The sequence below is a fragment of the Pempheris klunzingeri genome, chromosome 11, assembly GCF_042242105.1.
Source record: "Pempheris klunzingeri isolate RE-2024b chromosome 11, fPemKlu1.hap1, whole genome shotgun sequence".
In the NCBI taxonomy this organism is placed as follows: domain Eukaryota; kingdom Metazoa; phylum Chordata; class Actinopteri; order Acropomatiformes; family Pempheridae; genus Pempheris; species Pempheris klunzingeri.
In genome coordinates this window covers 670,621-684,070 of record NC_092022.1, presented here as the reverse complement: position 1 = coordinate 684,070, position 13,450 = coordinate 670,621, and the positions used below count along the sequence as shown (strand labels likewise).

Genomic DNA, 13,450 nt, shown 5'->3' with positions numbered 1-13,450 from the left:
GGTGTGTCGCTGAGTGGGGAGAACTGGTTAGAGACAGGAAGTGGGTGGTGGTGCACCGTGGGCTTCTCCTTAGGGCTATGCTTCCTCCGGACAGTCACCCAACTACCCTAGCTCCCGGGCTGCTTGTAACTGACGGGGCGGGAGCTAGGCTAGGTTGGCCTGCACCGGCTACTGGGGGCTGACTAACTACAGTGGCTACTGATTTGTTTTCCATGGTGTGGAGTCGCGTTTCCAACTCACTAAGCTTCGCCTCCAGCACAGGAAATAAATTACACTTTCGCTAAAGGAGGCAGAAGAATAACTAAACATATGACACACTGATTAAGAGAGAGCAGGAGACTGAGAGGGAGAGAGAGAAGCCATCACCGACTGTTTGCTAGGTGAGCTGTTTAAGCTAGCTGACAAGATAAAGTTATTAAACTGTAGAGATAGCGGGACAATCGCTAAAAGGAAGAGAGAGCTAATAGTGCTAGCCTAGGATTAAATGTGCAATGGGTGATTAGACATAACAATGAAGTATAAAACAGATTCAGTTAAAGTTGAAATGCCAAGACGGTATCGACAGCACAGTACACAGAAGCTCCAACAAACCAGAAATGACGTAACACGCTTACCGTAGACAGGTTTGCTCATCACTCTTTTGAACTTTGTCTTTTGAACAAAGGGCTCCCTCTCTGAACTTAGTTTCCCAGAGTCCTTTACTTTCACACATACATATGTGCTAAACGCACCCCTGGACTCTTTACATGATGTGTGACATATGACCCTACAACCTCAGGTCAACAAAACCAGAGCTTTGCTGGAGGCCTTGCACCTTGTCTCACATGGGCCCCTGATGGTCCATTTACAGGCCTGCAGCTTTCTCCTTCAGCTCCAGCCTCAGTGTGGCCTGTACCAAGCAGACCACCTTTTCATGGCAGCAACATGAAACCCTGCCTGAACCAAGTTTCTCAGCACCAGCAGGTATGACAAGAAGTCTGCCAGCTGATCTTCAGAGCAATAGCACACCAGCAAGTTAGCAACAAGCTGCTAACTAGCAAGGAACAAAGGAGTCTTTTTCATCGTTTATCGAGGTGGTGCCCCAATCGAGATGGACTTTACACAAAGTCCCATTAATTTATAGAATTATTAATTATCTTTGATAGTTATTCATTATTTCTGATAGCCAAATTGCCCCATACAAAGTGCCAAACCCCAACATTTTGGTGCCACTGTATGAGGCAAGGTACCAAATCACTACAGCCATAAACACAGTTTGTATGTGACCAATTTTTGGAGGGAGAAGGAGAGAGATCCTTTGGCATGCTACTATCTTCGTGTTGGATGAACCAAGCTGGAAAGAAATTGTGGATTCAATGTCAAAAGGTGGCCTTTGCTGTGCAGTGTTCTGATTGCATGTCGGAGGAAACTGGTCACTCCTTTGTTGTCTTGATGGTTAGCTGTTTTTGATTGATCTTAAGGAAATGGTTTAGGTTGAGGAGATAGATTATTTTGTTGTTTGGCCTGACCCTGAAGTCATTGCTCTTTAATATTTGTAACATGGCTTGTTTTATTGTCATAAAATATCTAACTTGTTAGGTAACAAGTGTTTCTGCCTTGGTTTTGGACTCTTAGCGCCCTAGACAGGAACATAATGTGTTTGCTGATTTGGTGGACTCTTCAATTTGTATGTCTTAGTATTATATTTTTTCCTGAGATTACCTGGGCCCCCTTTTTGTTCCCATGGCGTTCAGGTTGCTGGTGGAGGAGGCAGCTCCAACCATGGCCAAGTGGAGATCTTTTCCCTGAACCGAGCCACTCCTCGCCTGGTCAAGACCGTCCCACTTAGGGCTCCAGTCCTCTGTCTGGAGTATGTGAGGGAGCCATGTCCTAGCACAGAGATGAAAGAGGCTGAGAATGCCCAGACTGCAGGCAAGATAGGAAACATCATCTGCGTTGGCTTACAGGATGGCAGGTCAGTTATTTCTACTAGCTCAGTGCCTTAGTCTGTAGACACTGATTCACAAATGGGTATTGTGACTTTTTACCTATTACAGTCACTCAGTTGTGTACAGATTAAATGAACAGCTACCATGTGGCATTAAGTGAACTTAATGGTGTGGAGAGGTGTTGGTAAGGTTGTCTTTGATCTTTAGTGTAGTATTGAACTTTTCAGTGTAATGTTTCTCCTCTATTGTTTTCCCAGCATCCATGTGTACAGCAGCGTGGACACATCTGTTCAGTGCCTGCTGACCTTGGTGAATGTTGACAACTGTCCAGTACTCTGCCTCAAACACTCTCTGTGTTTCCTCTTTGCTGGATTGGCCAACGGCAACGTAGCTGTGTACCAAAGAAAGACTGGAGGTGAGTGCTCACTGTAGAATACCAACCACACAGACATGAGGTTGATTTGTATCTGAAGTGAAGAGACTGTGGTCCACAATCAGAGTATTACACCGCAGGATGAACATGTACTAAAGTATGGAGAGAAAAATCTCAGAATTAGTTTATATATTATATTTTATTGTTTGTATTTATATATATATATATATATATATATATATATAGTTTACATTTACCATGACCTGCAAATATTCAAATGTGCAAATACAGATGTTTTTCTACACAAAATTCCTCACTCACCTCACCTCACTTTTTAAGCTGGCATTTAAGTAAATGTGCTATGATGTGCACAAAATCGATCAATACATTAATTCACAAATTCATTTTGAGATGTTCTTTTCGCTCTCTATATGAGCTGTTTCTTTTAAATAATCAGTGATAAGAAATGTGAATTCATTATTCTATTATATTAATGAAACAGTTAAATGCCGTGCTGAAAATGACAATCTTTATGATGATTATACTAACATTGAAAGGTTGTGAAGAGATGTCTGGATATTTTTTTGTAATTCACATTTTTTATTGAATTTTTCATTTTTTAAACACGAACAAACACACAAAACATAAAAAACAATAACATGAAAAGGCAGGTTTTCAGCAGGCAATGTCCATCACAAATTGTCTAAAGAAAAGCTGAGAGGGTCCAACACATAGTGGGTGTTCAGCGGGTGTGGTACATTCTTCATATGTTCATATTCACGTTAGAATTCACTTTTCAGTTTCTTACACACACAAAATCTCTAAAACTCTCCCATTGTTCATTAGCAGCTTCATTTCCACTGTTCAATCTCATCAACATTTTTTCATATGCAGCCGTTTCCATCATTTGAACTTTCCACATTTCCATAGTCGGAGTTTGGGGTTCTTTCCAACACCTCAGGATCAGACGAGCACAGGTTAACAGACCAGATTTTAATATTCGGTATTTAAATTTATTTAAATTTGGTACTGTTGTTCTGTCCCCGAGGAGACAGAGCCTTGGTGAAGTTGGGAGTATACATTCTAGCCAATTCCCTACAAACTCCAAAACATTTTCCCACAGAGGGAAAACCCGAGGACATTCCCACATAGCGTGTAGATATGTACCACGTCCTGTCTTGCATTTCCAGCACAGGTCATCTTTAATTAATTTCCTTTTATTAAGTCTAGTTGGAGTGTAGTAATATCTATGTATTATTTTATATTGAATAAATTTGCTCCTAGCTTCTCTAACATATTCTTCAGTGTTGGAAAGAATCCCCTTCCACGTTCCTTCCTCCAAAGTACAATCCAAATCTTTCTCCCACATCTTCCTTAAATAATCACACCCTCTGCTGGTCTTCCAAGGACACACCTCGTACCACTTGGAGGCTGTTTGAGATGTTGGTGGTAATTTTAAGAACTGTTCAACTATATTAGCATCATTATTTATAAAAATCTTATCTTTAATGCAATGTCTGATCTGTAAACATTTCCAAAAATGGGCCCTTCCTTCTAGTTTAAATGTATCTAATAATGTTTGATAAGAAGTTACCCTCCTCAAAAAGATCATCTAATATTCTAATACCTTTTTTTCAACCACTGGGCCCAGTAAATGGTTTGTTTACTTATTTTTATTTTAGAATTACGCCAAATAGATGCAGATTTTTGGGTGTTATGAGAGATTTTACAATTTTTATGCATGTCCTGCCAAATTTTCCTTGAGTGAGTTAAAATTGGATTCATCATATTGTTGTCCTTCTGTTTAATCGTTTGTGAGAGAGTCTCTGTGGGTTTGAAAGGGAATGTGAGCTCCTGCTCAATCAAGATCCAGTCCAAGTCCGTGTTCGTTCCACTCCAGTGTTTCGCGAGTTTCGCCATTTCAAAGGACAAACAAAAGCAACTCTAAACACCAACAGCCATACTTTCAAAGACCTTAATCAAGATGCTGCCGCTTGTCATATCTTAACGTAAACTAAATAAGGTACAGTTCTACACATAACAACTAACTAGAGTACCCTTACTCTGACAGAGTAAATAAAAAAACATATAGGATGAGTTGGGTGGCCCTAGATATAGCTGCACTCAACCCACATTGCAGGTGTTGTGCATTACACAGTGGAACCAAAATATGTTGGGGTTGCACCATTTCTGGGACTATATATATATATATATATTATACCTCCACCTGTCTGCTGTGACATTGTAAATTTCCCTGTCATGGGACTGTAAAGGGAATATCTTATCTTATGTACTGTACCATTGACTCAATAATTCTTCCACACATCAAATGCTGGATAAGAGTCAAGGTTTAACAGACATCTACATGTCCATATTGCCTCGTGATCACAGCAACAGCTACAGACAAAAGGACCTCTGTCTCATGTGACAAAGATCATCTGATTTATATGAAAATTACATGTGATACATGTAATGTTCATCTCGGTTACATAAAGGCTATTTGTGGTGGTCACGAAAATTCAGGTCACGTCGGACAAACCAGCATGCCTGCGGCCGCTGACACCCCCCAACGCACGCAGATGTGCAAAGGGCCCTTCAGTGCTGCTTGCAGCTTTAATGTTCATAGAGTTTGATTATTGTGATGTGTTGTAGTTTACGTGTAGCCAGAAAGTTAAGTTGATGTTAATTTGCTCACACAGACAGCTTGCAACTCACCATCCTTTCCTAACCTGGCACCTCCTACACACACACATACAGCATTACAAATAGGCCTCGAATGAGAGACAAAGCTAACGGCCACAGCACATGGATTGGCCCTTTGTCTTCCTCTGACCCACACACCAGGGGGTCTGGCAGCCATTTTGTAAGGAGTCACCATTTAGTTCTCCCACCTTTTTGTAGTCCTCCATCTTACCATCTTTTGCATATTCATACATGCACACCCCCTCATGCACACACACTCCCTATTACTTGTTAGCTAGTCATACTTAGATTGTTTGTATGTTTGACTTTGTTATCTTTTAATAAATGTTTTAACACACGCTTAAATGTTGTACAAGAGTGAATACTGCCAACTTCTACTCTGTCAAGAACTCAGAAATGCTTCAACTAGCTGTCAATGTGGTAACTTTGGTTGTAGTTAAGTTAATCGTTAATCATAATACCAAATTGATAGTTTAGTTATTTTGTGAGACTGAATCAGTTAAATTGGCTATCTTTGTCCTTGTTTATTGAGGTGGTGCCCCAATCGAGGTGGACTTAGCACTAAATCCAATTAATCAGTACAATCATTAATTATTTTTGGTAGTTATTAATTATATCAGATAGCCAAATTGTCCCAGAAATGGTGCAACCCCAACATATTTTGGTTCCACTGTGTAACGCAGAGTACTAAGCAACACCTGCAATGTGGGTTGAATAATTCTGAGTGCAACTGTATCTAGGGCCACCCAACTCATCCTATATATTTTTTTTATTTATTCTGTCAGAGTAAGGGTACTCTAGTTAGTTATGTGTAGAACTGTACCTTATTTAGTTGTTAAGATATGACAGCACCCCGGTTAAGGTCTTTGAAAGTATGGCTGTTGGTGTTTATAGTTAGTTACAAATGTCATATTGTAATGTTATTGCTCATTGTTAATATGGAGATGAAGCTACGCTCATGTTACCTACTAAAGCAGCATCTGTTACCATGGTAAACATTCATGTTGCAGGGTGGGGAAATGAAAGCAGGGCGCAGGATTTTAAACACTGTATAAGTTATTAAGATACCTTGTAAATAGGCCAGAATTCATACTCATCAAACCTGTAAAGAGTTAACTTCTGTCATTTGTTTTGCTTACTGTTGTGTTTGTTGGAATCATTAAGTCCATTTATTAATATCCAGACATCTCTTCACAACCTTTCAATGTTAGTGTAATCAGTAGAAAATGATGGGGTTTAAGATTTTGTCATTTTCAGCTCGGCATTTAACTGTTTCAGTAATACAATAGAATAATCACGGCACATTTCTTATCACTGATTATTTAAAAGAAACAGCTTTTTCTGAAATTGGGGTAATTTGTATTTGCAAAATATTTGCAAATGTTTTAATTTACAAATCTTTTTTGTATTTATGGAAGGTGTTTTATATCTACAGATTACATGTTTCCATACATATTGTCGATCTATTCACATATTGAGACAAATCTGTCTATACAAATGATATTTCATCAGAAATGCACAGGAAGGAATGCAGTATTTTTTTTTTTTTTACAAATCACAAACAATATATTGACAGACACCCATTTGTACTAATGATAGCACATTTATTCTAACGCCAACTTACAAGTCACAAGTAAGGAATTTTGTGTTTGTATATAGTAAAACGTGGAATAATTTGTGGATCATGGTACATGCATTAACAAATGATTTTCTGACCTTTTTTTTTCTCTAATAAACCATGGACTATTCCTCCTCTCAGAGAGACTGTGGGAAATGGGCTCATGCAGGCTGGTGTCTCTGGGATCTGAGCCAGTCTGCAGTCTGCTGACACTGGAAGACGCTGTATGGGCCAGCTGTGCCAACCAAATTACGGTCATCCAGGGATCCAGCCTCCACACACAGGTACCCCCTAACCTTGACCCTTCCATCAGCCACAATTAGACTATTCTTTTAAACATGGACAATTATAAAGGTGGTGTTTACTAATCCTATATACACACATTAAGTTGAATTTGTCCACATTGGTCAGCCTTAACAAAAAAGAAGACTGTAACTTTCAGACTGCAGAAACCTTAAATTATCTTCAAACTTTAGAATGTATTTTTGCATGAAAGAGCAAGAACTATGGATTTCCCCCCCATAATGTCCATAGGAAGAATCTCTTTGTGGCCAGAATGAACAGAAAGAATGATCACAGCAAGCAAAACCTGTTTTCCAATTTACAGTGTCCACCTATTATCTGTACACAAACTAGCAGTTAGATGGATGCACAGGAACACCAGAGAACCACCACTTCATACCTGCCAACCAGGATGGGAGCATTGTCATGACCCGTCCTTGGGTTTTGCTGTTTGTCCTTCTTGCTTCTTTATTTCCTGTTTTATTTTGGCTTCTTACCCTTTCCCCTAGTTTCTAGTAGATTCACTTCCTCCCATTGTGTGTGTTCCCACCACAACTGTCTCGACCCCTTCTACTGTAATCAAAAGACACAGAAGCAAAATAAATCTTGTGTGCTGCATTATGTTGGTTTGGAAATTAAAATATAATACCATGTGCCAGACACTCATGACTACAGGCTCACAGTATTGCTGTCCTAATTTTTTCACAGAAGCTGAAAATTCATTCAAACTGAAATGAATTCAAATCCTCAGTAAAATATTTCATATGCTTGTCCCAGTACTGATCAACTCAGAGTGTAGTTCCCATTTCCTAGTCCTTCGTCTTGAATGCCACGTTATAGAGATGAACACAGCCTTACTGCATCCTAATCTGCCCCGTCATAATAAATGGGAATTCTCACTTTGCCATACTCACAAGCTGTCAGTTGTAATCACAGTGCTGTCATCTGTGTCAGGTATCAGGTGTACATGGGAGGTGTGTGTGGGGTTGAGTCCCTGTGGACTCCAACCATTGTTGTGTGTGAGCTTGACTGACAGATGAGTGTGTCTCAGGAGCTAACAGGCTGCCAGAGGCAATGTGTCTCATCTCCCTCCTTCTCCATACTGATGTCTGCAGCTCAGTCTCCATGGGGAGCTCTGGAAAATGAATTGAGGACTGTTATTTTGTTCACTCACAGGTGTACGTGTGAGTCTCTGCTTCTATGAGAGTTTTGGAAACTGCTGAAATATAAATATATGGAAAAGCTGTCGAGTTGATAATTTTATAAAAAAATACCTCATGGACAAAGTGACAGTGTTAGAGTTGACCTGATATTTTTATTACTAGGTTTTTCCAACATGTTTGCAACTTCAAAACTGCAACTGAAGCACTGTAGATGTGTGCATATTTAAGTCAGATCAAATTGGATGGAAATCTGGCCACTAATTGTCAGCATTTCATGATCTGAACCAACACAGTTGCACAGACCATGTCCTGTCCTGGTGGAACCAATTGTCTTATATCTGAGTGCACTTTGGGGCATTTCGAGCACAGACAAAACATTTTTGCAATATAAATAAATTCTATTTTTTTTATAGAAATGATCACACAAATAATTTCATTTAAGCAAACATTTAAACTTGCACAATAGTAACCTATTCTCTTAGCTTCCAAAGCCTTGGACACACTCATAGTCTGTCTCTCTCAATATATCTGCTCTGTGTGCTCACACCTTTGATTGTTGACTGTTAGAGTGAGCCACCTTTTCAGCCAATTGAAGTGTGTTTTTTCCAAATGAATGAGCAACTAAAAGGAAAGTATTATTTAGTCTGTTGTGTAGTTTAATTATGCTTGACAGACACGACTGTGAGGAGACAAGCCTGCTGACAGATGACCTATAGACTGTGACTCTCTCTGTCTCTCTGCTTCTCTCTGTACATTAGAGTTTTGAGGCCCACTTTGATCCAGGATGCAGTGTTAGCCACATGGTTCGTTCAGGCGGGGGTGTTTGGATGGCCTTCACCCAGGGCTCTTCCATCCACCTGTTTCACACAGAAACCTTGGAGCCACTGCAGGAAATCAACATCTCCGCCCACAGTGCCCATCTGACGCCAGGCAAGGCCGAACAAAATGCAAAACACAGTCACATTTGTATACAGTGTGTACGCTGCTAATTTTAGTTCACTGGTTGAAGCATTTCTGGTCCAATCATTGTCAATAACTGTAAAGTGATTCAATGCGTGCTCAAGCAGACACTTTCTGTACAAGCTTTATTAGTAACAAGTATACTATTATGAATATCATTTGATATCTCAAGATAATAAGGTTCTGGAAGATGGCAGTCCAGAACTTTGACTTACTCTGAGGGTCCTGGATCAGGACTGGACTGTTAGACATGGACTGTATTTGGCTGTGGCTGCTGTAGCAGGGCTCATGTTAATTATTAAATGTCTGTTTGTATTCCAGGTCAAGTTTGTGTCTCCAGCTTGCTGATCTGTCAGGGCCTGCTGTGGGTGGGGACCAGCCAAGGAATCATCCTCACCTTCCCTGTCCCCACCCTGGAAGGCATCCCAAAGATCACAGGTCAGTACCAAGTAAAGGATCTCACCTCCTGAATGCACTATATTCTCTCTTACTGAAGCTTGAGCACACATACATGGTGTAGAAGGCGACAGCCTCCACATGGTCTACCCTGCGAGTAACAAGAAATGGTGCAAGACCAGCTTGCAAAACTAATGTCGCCACCCAATCATCAGGCTGGCAGACCAGGGCGCAAGAGGTTGGGGGGACGCAAGCCCACGTCAGGGCGGGCGGCCATCCCGACTGTCGAGCATCAGGGTCTGTCAGTGCTTCAGCTGAATGTCGAGGGCCTCACCACCGCCAAACTGGAGATCATAAACCACCTTGCCGATCCCAAAGACCCACCAACCTTCTACTCTTCTAGCTGGAACACCTTCACCAACCCAGACCTCGCCTTTGCTGTGTGCCACAACACCGACCATCTGTCATCAGAATTCCATCATTGGTGCAGCCGGTCGCGGTGAACCTGTCAGAAGATGGAACTTCCAGAAGGCCAACTCATTTTCTGCAGAAACAGAGAGAACATCCGCTTGCCTTCCAGACCCAGATACCCCTGATGTAGACGCAGTATATGCAGCCTACTGTAAAGTGCTAATAGGGGCAGCGAAGAAGTACATCCACAGAAGGCCACAGTGTAAATTACATCCCAGGCTGGGATGAAGAGTGTAACTACCTCCTGCGTGCCCACCAGCAGGCTAGTTCAAGGGTAGAAGTGGATGCGATGGCAACTGCACTACTTGAGAAGTTGGATGCCACTCATAGGGCCAGATGGATGGAAGTCGTTGAGTCAATCAACTTCACCCATTCCAGCCGTAAGGCATGGCAGACGATCAACTGGCTGTCAGGCAGAATTACAATACCTCCCAAGTACACGGTGACAGCAGACACCATTGCATTCCAGCTTCTGAAAAACAGCCGCCTCCGAGGTGAAGATAAGGATTTCACCCGCAGTATCTGCTCTTTCTAGGGCAGCGAGTGTTGATGCCAACCTGTCTGGAGACTTTACAACAGCTGAGCTCAGGGCAGCCATCTCCAAACTCAAACAAGGCAAGGCACCTGGCCACAATAACATCCACCCCGAGTTTGTGACCCACCAGAGTGAAACAAAATCTGCTTGGCTGTGCGCTTTCTTCTCTGCGTGCAGAAGACCCCAAGGCCTACAGACCCATTTCCCTGTTCTGCGTCCCTTTTAAGATCCTGGAGAGGATGATTCACAGCAGCATCGAGCCAGTGGTGGACCCACAGCTTCCTAGGGAACAGGCTGGTTTCTGGCAGGGCAAATCAACAGTGGACCGAGTAATGCTGCTCACACAAGACCTTGAGGACAGCTTCCATGCCAGAGAGACGGCTGGGGTAGTCCTACTGGACCTGACATCCGCCTATGACACCATCTGGCACCACGGACTCCAGCTGAAGCTGCTGAGGACCATCCCAAATCGGCATATGGTGAACTTCATCATGGAGAAGCTGTCAAATCGCAGCTTCACCCTACGGACCAGCAATGGCCAGCGAAGCAGGCTTAGAAGGCTGAGAAACGGGGTCCCGCAAGGGTCTATACTTTCACAGATGCTGTTTAACATCTACACCTATGACCTACCGGAGACAACATCCAGAAGATACGGGTACGCAAACAACCTGGCCATTATGCTGCGACAACCAACATGGAAGGCGATGGAAGAGAGCCTTAACCAGGACATGGTCATCTTGGTTGCCTACTTTCACAGGTGGCACTTGCAGCTCAGCACTGGTAAGACTGTGTCTGCAGCATACCACCTCAACAACAGGGAAGTGAATAGGGAGTTGGAGGTCTCTTGTTGACATCAAGCACCTGGAGTTCCAGCAAGCCCCAAAGTACGTCAGTGTACGCCTGGATAGGACTATCCTGGAGGATCTATCGACAAAAGCATAGCTGGCGGCATCCTGGAAGCAGGAGTGGGAGTCGGCCGGAAGCACACGGGTACACCATTACATTCAGGACCCTTGTGATGGCGTTGAAGGAGAAGACCTACCTCGCCGGCAATTGACACTGCTGAACCACCTACGCACCGGGGTCAGCCACTTCAAATCAACTATGAAGAAATGGGGCCTGTCAGACAGCACAGTGTGCAAATGCGGGGAGCCTGAGCAGACTGCTAACCACATTATCAGCACCTGTCCCCTGTATAGACCACCATCGGAGGAGGGCCTCTTCCAAGTGGGACCTGAGACAAGGGCGTGGCTGCACGACACAGAGCTGGACATATGATGATGATACACGAAAGGAGAAGAAACACACATACACACAGCATGTGCTCATTATTACGGCTGCAAGAGCTGATTGTGTCCACTAAAATGTTTTTTTTTAAAGCAAGATTTTAAAAAAGTATGTGTACTAAGAAACATTAGCATCAAATTTGGAAGACCAAAAAAGAAGGGGTGATATATTTCTGGACTTATTTTTTAAACTCTCCATCTTCTGTGGTCTCACTGAGGATTTTGATACCAAACCTTTTTTGTAATCCTCTCCCTTGAACTTAAAGTCCCCCTTGTACAATTTTTGCAGCTTGCTTCAGGATTGTATTTGCAACTTTTTATTTGAGTAGTTAGATTTAGATTAAATGAATAATTTATTAGTTTTGGGCTTACCTAATAAAAAACCTAGTAAAGTGAAAACATTGCCTTTTATAGTCCGATAAAGTTCTGTAGGCTTTAATCCACTGTTGGGATGTTCAACATTTGTTTTTCTGTCCCAAATACAGTATAGGACATGATGTGCACACAGGTAGCTCTCTGAATAAGGTAATTTAAAAGCAGCATGTGGATTATGGCAGTGAATTATCACTTGATTAACATGTACATGAACAAACTGAACCAACCAAAATCTCTCAAGTTCTAATATTATTTTCAAAGACCGGTTGTTCCAATATTAAAATAAGATTCATATATTACAGAGTGGCACAAGAGCTATATTCTGTATATTTACCCTGTTAATACTTCATCATTACTGTACTACAACGTGGACTCATTTAGATCTGTCATATCCTCAGGTAAGGGGATGACGTCTCTGAATGCTCACTGTGGTCCAGTCGACTTCCTGGTGTCGACCTCCAGCACCTTGGCCTCCGACTTGCTCAGACGGGACTCCATCCTCACAGGCAGTGAGGAGGGTAAAGCTGATGGGGGTGGAAATGAAGGAGGGCAGAGCTTGGAGCAGAGCAGCACCCCCCAGGATTCAGAAACTCTTCCATATAGGGAGGCGAAGCCCAAGTGTCTCCTGCTGCAGTACCGCCTTCACTCCACCTGCCAGCTGCCTGGGAAGCTGCTGACAGCCCAGCCTGAACAGGGGAGTTCCAGAACCCCTCCAGACTCCCTGGAGCACAGTCCAGAGGACGGCTCCATCTATGAAGTGAGTGAGGACCCTGATGTGTGGGTGAGGGGCCGGCCTGTGGAGTGGGGGAAGGAGAGGGAGGTCCGGCGCAACAAAGTCACCTCAACAGCCATCTTCTCTGGTGGCAGAGGACACCGCAGGATGGGACACACAACCTCAGCAGACAGCTGGGCAGACTCCAGTGAAAACACACTGCTGGTGTGGCAGCTCCCTCTGTCTTTCAGCCAATGACATGTGACATGCCATGTCACCTGACTGACCTGGCCAGCTGAACAATTTGCTTCCTCAGTGACTGTTGTTCTCTCACATCTGTCAATTCCAACACCAGCTTACCTTCATGTTTTTTTTCTGGTTTCCTTCCCAATGACCATGTTAGTAAGCCAACGGTGGAGGTGACATTACTTGTGAAGCCTCACTGTGCTTCAGTCAGTACCTACCTCCAGTAATGTTGACACATGCATTAAACTGTATCAAGTGAGTGTTAGGATTCACTAAGGTTGTCCTACCTGTTCCTCAGACCCAGATGTGTGCGCATTCTGACCAAGACACATACCATATATTTGTCAGACAGGCTGGACTACTGCTACTTCCAAATACTTTTAAAGGAGTACTGAAACATTT

At 42.7% G+C, this 13,450-nt stretch overlaps 1 protein-coding gene across 1 annotated transcript in view; it reads left to right on the top strand.

Annotated features, from left to right (window-relative positions):
* arhgef10lb (Rho guanine nucleotide exchange factor (GEF) 10-like b) overlaps nucleotides 1-13,083 on the top strand; it is a 36,030-nt gene extending 22,947 nt beyond the window's left edge. Inside the window, 6 exon segments of the mRNA XM_070840134.1 lie at nucleotides 1,734-1,954; nucleotides 2,186-2,343; nucleotides 6,764-6,906; nucleotides 8,826-8,997; nucleotides 9,349-9,465; nucleotides 12,489-13,083. Of these exon segments, the coding sequence (XP_070696235.1) occupies nucleotides 1,734-1,954; nucleotides 2,186-2,343; nucleotides 6,764-6,906; nucleotides 8,826-8,997; nucleotides 9,349-9,465; nucleotides 12,489-13,060 (1,383 nt within the window). The 3' untranslated portion in view covers nucleotides 13,061-13,083.
* Nucleotides 13,084-13,450: the final 367 nt, after the last annotated feature.